The sequence below is a fragment of the Octopus bimaculoides genome, chromosome 7, assembly GCF_046866305.1.
Source record: "Octopus bimaculoides isolate indiv1 chromosome 7, ASM4686630v1, whole genome shotgun sequence".
NCBI classification, from domain to species: domain Eukaryota; kingdom Metazoa; phylum Mollusca; class Cephalopoda; order Octopoda; family Octopodidae; genus Octopus; species Octopus bimaculoides.
This window is the reverse complement of record NC_142934.1, coordinates 4,311,954-4,319,420: the sequence shown is the minus strand read 5'-3', so window position 1 is coordinate 4,319,420 and position 7,467 is coordinate 4,311,954. Positions and strand designations below refer to the sequence as shown.

Sequence of the window (7,467 nt, the reverse complement as noted above, 5' to 3'; positions counted from 1 at the left end):
ACACGTGTATGTATGTGTATTTGATATGTGTATGTATATATATATATATATATATATATATATATATATATATATATATTTCAAACTGTGAGAGTATATACTTGCATATCTATATATAATGTATGTATGTATATATACATGTGTGCATATATATATATATGTGTGTGTATGCTATGCTATGTATGTATGTATGTATATATGTATGTATGTACGTGGTCTTTATGTATGAATATCTGCAGAAGTTGAAGGAAAAAAATTTAGGACAATCTAAAGCGATGATAGAAATAAAACGAATATATCTCTTTACAACACACACACACACACACACACACAATTTCCCTATAAACCAGTGGGTATCTAAGAATACGAAAAAGTGCTAGACTGATTCTCTAGAGTAAAGGTTAGAGTAACCCCTCCCTTACAGCGCAGACGAAATTTCAACCCCATTCAAATTAGAAGCCATCTGCTGATCAAATCTCCAGAAACCTGTAAACCTTATTTCTCACAACGGTTTGTTATGAAAAATCATTATTAAAGCCCAAAGACCCAAATAGTAATTTAATGGTATTTTACAGAAAACAAAAGAAGTCTGGAACGCAGGGTAGGTGTGAAAACATCTTAGAAGATCGGATTGAAATCCTTAGAAGACGTGGGAAAGGGACCATCAAGTCGTTATCATGAATCGAATCCCCGACCACTCAAATTTCGGTTGAGCACTTTGTGCCAAAAGCTAAGTAATGAATATATATAATTTAAGGTTCCTTATTTTTCTCTCGTTATACGGCTGTGTGGCTAAGAAGATCGTTTTGCAACTCCTTGGTTTCGGGTTCAGTACACGTTGGTTATAGTGGCAGTAGGTTTCCATACTTTAGGAATAGATGGGTGAGGTGAGATAATGGGTAATCGATAATCGATCAGGTTTAATCTGGCATTAAATGACAGCAATAACCGATAGGACCGCCATTGCCCCCTACGTTGTCCTTGGAACGCAATATGGGGATATGGGGGTCGGGAAGGAACTCTACGAGCTAACCAGGGAACCGCTATGTGGTCGTTCGACTTGGTAGAAATAGTAGCTAAATCTCCATCTCAATTACGCCATACCAGTATTAAAAAAAAGTGAAGAGCGAAACCGTATGGAGAGAGGTTCAGGCCTGGATTTATAAAACTACGTCCTTAATCAGGGCTGGAATGTATGGCTGATTATGGGATTGCTCGATCGAGGCCGACTTGGGTGGGCGTGGGGTTAAATGATGACAGCAGTGACAACAACAACAACAACAACAACAACAACAACAACAGCATCAGTAGCAACAGCAACAAAGAATTGCGCTCATTCAATATGTTAATGGTTATGATGATGTCTAGATCTGCCAAGCAAAAAACTTTCAATTGAGGCTCTCCCCATGGTACGGAGATAACAATATGTCCGACAACAAAGAAAATACTGGACGCAGGTGTTCAGAGAAGCAGCCGATATTTAGCGCTCTACAAACAAGTTAACTACTGATAAAAACTACCGCCGTGCAGTAATTATCCGAGAATTGGATAACAGATACGAGTTGTTGTTGATGTCGTTGTTGTTTAATCGTAGGTCATCCCTGGACGGTTAAACATACGATCAGAAACATATTTACTAGCACCAAAACCAAGTTAACATTTTCGTTAACGATTTAACGTTTACGTTAAATTTGGAAAATCATTATCGGACCTTCCGTTAATTCAAGTCACCTTGAGTTAACTTCCGTTAACTTCAATTGAATTGAAGTTAGATTTTATAATTTTGGCACTTTTTAAGGATGTTTTTAGTTGGTTTTAGATCAAAACCTGATTTTTTTTTCTTTAATAAAAATTTACGTTAACGGTTTATCGATAACTTCCGTTAGATTTTTAAAGAATTAACTGATTAACGGTTATCGAAGTTAACTTTTTAGTTAACGGATTAACGGTTAACGAAGTTAACATTTCGATTAATTGTGCCCACCTTTGGCCAAAACCGAGTGATGTCCCCCAGTGTACAACAACAAATGAGTAATAATCTTTTCTACTTTAGGCACAAGGCCCGACATTTTGGGGGAGGGAGTGCCAGTCGATTAGATCGACCCAGTACGCAACTGGTACTCAAGAACACAACTTACGGGTATCGAAACCACGACCGTATGATCGCGAGTGCAACTCCCTAACTACTAGGCCATTTATTTTCTCTAAATAGATGCCATAGAAATCGTAAAACTTGATGTTTTATGTTTGCCTCAAATCCTCTGCCGATTCATTGTTCTTTTCTTTCAAGGAATTCAGTCTGGAATTATCCAAATTTGCAGGAATCCAATGGATCGTTACCTGTATTAGATTTATCCAATTATCCCTCTCGCTCATTCAAGAACTACCTGAATACGCCTCTTCTTTTCTTATTCTAACAAATAATAAAAAGAGAAAGAGAACACCACGGAAAACATCCAATGAGTTTACAGCTAAGCTACTACAATGCGGCAACTCAGCATGTGGTCTTTTTCTTCTCTAAAATACAGTAAACAGATCGTAATTTTAATTCAGTGAGGATTAGATTAGATATAGAAGCATAAAGAAACATTCGTTACATGTAGAAACCCTGCTTGCACTCTTAGATATTTAGCTGTATACAAAGTAATAATACACGAGTGAGACATAAGATCGTTGCTGTTTGTTACATTACGTCGTCTTTCCAACAAATATCTGATACACAGAGATGGCTTACAACTGTAAAACCCTTTGGGAAAAATTTCGTTGCTCGTCTTTTTTATACTGTTGTTTCTTGGGAGGGTCATTTTGCTATAATAAACACGCGCACTGGTTCTACTACACTTCTTTATTTTTTGGCGTGTATTTCTTACTACTTACTGCTTTCTAAAAATTCTCTTCATTTCACTTATTACTCTTTGTTTTCGTTGCTCGATTCTTTTCTGTCTGCTTCCTCTGCTATAGTGTGTATCTCGGGAGGGTCATTATGCTATAGTAAACACATGCACTGGTTCTATGATACTTCTTTATTATGTTTTTTGTCTTTCTCACTATTTACTGCTTCTCAAACTTTTTTCATTTGATAATATCCTTTTGTATTCGTTGCTCGGTTTTTTCCCTTTTCTTTCCTTCTACTACAGTGTTGTATCTCGGGAGAGTCATTATACCAATAATAAGTACACACACACTGGTTACATTTCACTTCTCTATTATCTAAGTTAAGAAACTAACAAAAATAGACAATACAGAAGTAAAATAGAACCAGTGCATGTTTATTAGTGACATAATGACCCTCCCGACATACAACACATTATGGGCGAATATTAAAACTATTACAAGTGTCGAAGAGCGGAAAGTAAGATGTCATCAAGTCTATGATTTTATAAGGCATAAAGGTCACGACTTCCCATTTACCCCTCCCCTCAAAATTTCATGATTCATGGCTTTAATCGTGTACGAAGATATGATATGTGTGTGTGTGTGTGTGTGTGTGTGTGTGTGTGTGTGAATATATGTATATGTGTACGTATGTATGTACGATTGAATATGTGTACATACATACATACATATATATATATATATATATATATATATATATATATATATATACATTCAAGTTATACTGGTTTAATATATTTTACTGCGAAGAGATATTTCTTCAATAAATATATTATGAATATCAAATATCATTAAGTAAGAAAATGGAGAAAGTTAATGGATAAAATTAATTAGTTTATTAATTAATTTTAGCAATTAAATCTCTCCATTTTCTTGCTTAATAGTATATATATATATATATATATATATATATATATATATATATATATATATATATATATATATATATATATATATATATATATATATATATATTTGTGTGTATATGTGTATGTGTGTGTATATGCATATGAATATGTAAGTAAATATATGAAACATCGAATCAACCAATTTCTGTGTAGACGTGTGTGTGTGTGTGTAGACGTGTGTGTGTGTGTGTGTGTGTGAATATGTGGGTATGAAATAAGTTAATGAGGCTTATATGTATATGTATGCATGTGTATGAAACTTATATGTACATGTGTATGTATATATCTATGTATATACATACATACATATGTATATATGTGTATACATACATATATATGTATATACACACACACACACACACATGTATGTGCATGTGTGTGTGTGTGTGTGTGTGTGTATGTATGCGTATGTTCATTTTTAGTCGACTAGTCGAGTGTCCACATCTGATTTATTGCCAGAATAACGAGGAGCTGAAAGAGAAGCAACAATGGCACCCAGTTGCTACGAAGAAGGTTGGCGGAGTTGCATAAGTAATCGTAGCAATAGCACACTTTGGTAAGACTTCTGGATCCTGTCGATAGATAACAACCTTCCGGTTTCACGTAGGTGGGCCTTACAGCGCAGGAAAATGAGTTGTAGATGACCACTGAAATTGTAAGAGAAGAAAAACAGATTAATGTATATATATATATACATATATATAACAATAATATAGGGTAAGAATTAATTGATTAATAATATTTACTTGCAATAATTTTAACGCGTTTTAACAAAACCTGTCGGTTTTATCCCAACTACATGGTCCTGGATTCAGTCCCACTGCGTGGCACCTTAGGCAAGGTTCTTTCTGCTATAGCCTCGGGCCGACCAAAGCCTTGTGAGCGGATTTGGTAGGCGGAAACTGAAAGAAGCCTGTCGCATATGTATACATACATATATATATATATATATATATATATATATATATATATATGTGTGTGTGTGTGTGTGTGTGTGTGTGTGTATTTATGTGTTTGTCTTTGTGTCTGTGTTTGTCCCCACCACCATCACTTGACAACTGATGTTGGTGTGTCCCCGTAACTTAGCGGTTCGGTATAAGAGACCGATAGAATGAGTACCAGGCTTACAAAGAATAAGTCGTGGGGTCAATTTCTTCGACTAAAAGGCGGTGCTCCAGCATGGCCGCAGTCAAATGACTGAAACAAGTAAAAGACCACAAGAACGAGTTTTCCACTCTGTAATTGTTTTAGTTTAAACGCAGGTCTCAAATCAGTCGCCAGCGGAAGTACATCTCTGCAATTCATAATTCATACTTCCTTTATAAAGCGTCATAAACCTTGTGTTTGACATCACCTTTTGCTGGAAATTGAGGGATCTGACACGAAAGAAAAGGCGCAAGGCTACGTGACGGAAGGCGGAGATAAACACACACAAGTAAAAAAGAATAGAAACTATAATGAAAATAGGGGATAGAGAGAGACAAAAGACAAAAGACAATGATTTCTGTACTTTTCTTGTACGTCTGTCTCCTCCTTCCGTGGCCTATGTTTCTTTTGTTCTATTTAAGGCCTAATATTTTTGCGTTTAGTGTACCTCCATATAATGGCGAGTAGAGAGATGTCATTTACGTGGATCTGTGACAGGGCATCATTAATTTTCTTTCTACGAACAACTTCCTTTTAATTATGACTCTTTTCCTCGGTAACTTCTTTGCATACACTTTAGCCATCTAATCCATTTGTATTCTACCTCCGTCCCCACCCTAGCACTAAAACCTTTGACTACACTTAATCTGTATTCATCCCCAACCCAGTGGTATCCCCCATCTCTCTCTTGTTCTGACACTAGATTTCCTCTCCTATTCAAGGTATTATAACACACACACACACACACACACACACACACACACACACACACACACACACACATTTATTGATGAATAGATATAGATATATAAATAGATATTATAATGCCGATGAATGTATGCATGTATGTATGTGTACATATATATATATATATATATATATATATATATATATATATATACATATACGCAAATATGGCCTTGTTATACGCAAATATATATATATAATTAAGATTCAGTGGAATTAGGTACTTAAATTGAGGCACCTTGCCAGTTCGGCATAGTCTGCACAGCTCCAATTTAGGTGAACAGAATGTAAATGAGTAACAAGAATGTACAGCTGTAAATACATTACGGCCGTTTCAAGCGGCTCCATTTAATCGACCAATGTAATGTCTAAAAGTTGATGAATATCACTTCTTGATTCCCTCGATTTTCTTATTGCTACCGGGCATTCTATCCCAATCCCCTTCAACCATTTGTCTATATCTTGGCTTACTGTTTCCAACGCACCAATTATTATAGGCACGGCCTTTACTGTTCTCATGCTCCGAATTCTTCCAATTTCAAATTTTAAGGGACTGTATTTTCTTTGTTTTTCGTCCCCTTCCTTTACGATCTTGGAATCAAACGGACATGATGCATCGATTAGTAAGCAACTTCGCTGTTCTTTATCTCTAATTGTTATGCCCGGTCTATTATTTTTCAACTTCTTGTCCGTTTGAATAGGAAATTCCCACAAAATCTTACATTTCTCCGACTCCAGTACTCTTTCGATCCGATGATTGTAACCATCATCATCATCATCATCATCATCATCATCATCACCACCATCATCATCATCATTTACGACTGAAACAACGATTTACAATTCAACATGTTTCAACATTTAAGACTCTGAAAGACGACAAGGAAGAACCAACGGATGCTGAGCACGTTGTCGTCGAGAGAGAAAAACTTAAAAGTTTAAAACGTTAAGACAGATGTGGGTGGGGGTGGGGGTGAGGTGGACGGAAACAAATAAAACTTTATGTTATCAATTAGCAATAGAAAAACAAAAACAAAAACAATACCACAGGCATAGACCGGCAGCTCTAATTAAAGTTAGAGCAAGCTGCACATAACTTTAAATGATTTCGATCATTAGGAAAAATACCACATGCCGCTTGGATTAATTATTTCCTTCTAGATATAAACATACACGAAATATTTATTATGTACGTGCATCTATATATGTGTGTGTCTGTGTGTATGTCTGCGTGTGTGCCTCTGTGTGTGTGTCTGCGTGTGTGCTTCTGTGTGTGTGTGTGTGTGTGTGTGTGTGTGGATAGATATGTATCTTCCAATCTTTTCTTATATGCATATATATAATGTTTGTATGTGTGCGTATATTTATATCTATGTATCTACATCTGTATATACATGCATATACTGGTGTGTGTGTGTGTGTGTGTGTGTGTGTGTGTGTGTGTGTGTGTGCGTGCGTGTGTAACGTGTTTCTCAAGCATATTCGATTTTTCCTGAAAGCCATTTCCCTCTTTGAGCTGAATCCAAATGAGGTGAGCACAACAAAATAAAAAGAACCCCTACTTCACTTCATATTACTCGAAGCCCTTCCCAAATTCTAATGGGAAGCACGATTTCAGCCCTCATCTGTTTGTGTGTCCGCCTTCCCCTCCTCCCCTCTTTTATCCCCCTCTCTATCTATCTATCTATCTATCTATCTATCTATCTATCTATCTATCTGTCTGTCTGTCTGTCTGTCTGTCTGTCTGTCTGTTTGTCTGTCTATCTATCTG

At 36.1% G+C, this 7,467-nt stretch overlaps 1 protein-coding gene across 1 annotated transcript in view; it reads right to left on the bottom strand.

Annotated features, from left to right (window-relative positions):
- Window positions 1–3,877: 3,877 nt before the first annotated feature.
- Window positions 3,878–7,467, bottom strand: part of LOC106874127 (uncharacterized) — a 55,012-nt gene continuing 51,422 nt past the window's right edge. Inside the window, exon 3 of the mRNA XM_014921742.3 lies at window positions 3,878–4,450. Within this exon, the coding sequence (XP_014777228.1) occupies window positions 4,230–4,450 (221 nt within the window). The 3' untranslated portion in view covers window positions 3,878–4,229. The remainder of the gene's footprint in view (window positions 4,451–7,467) is intronic.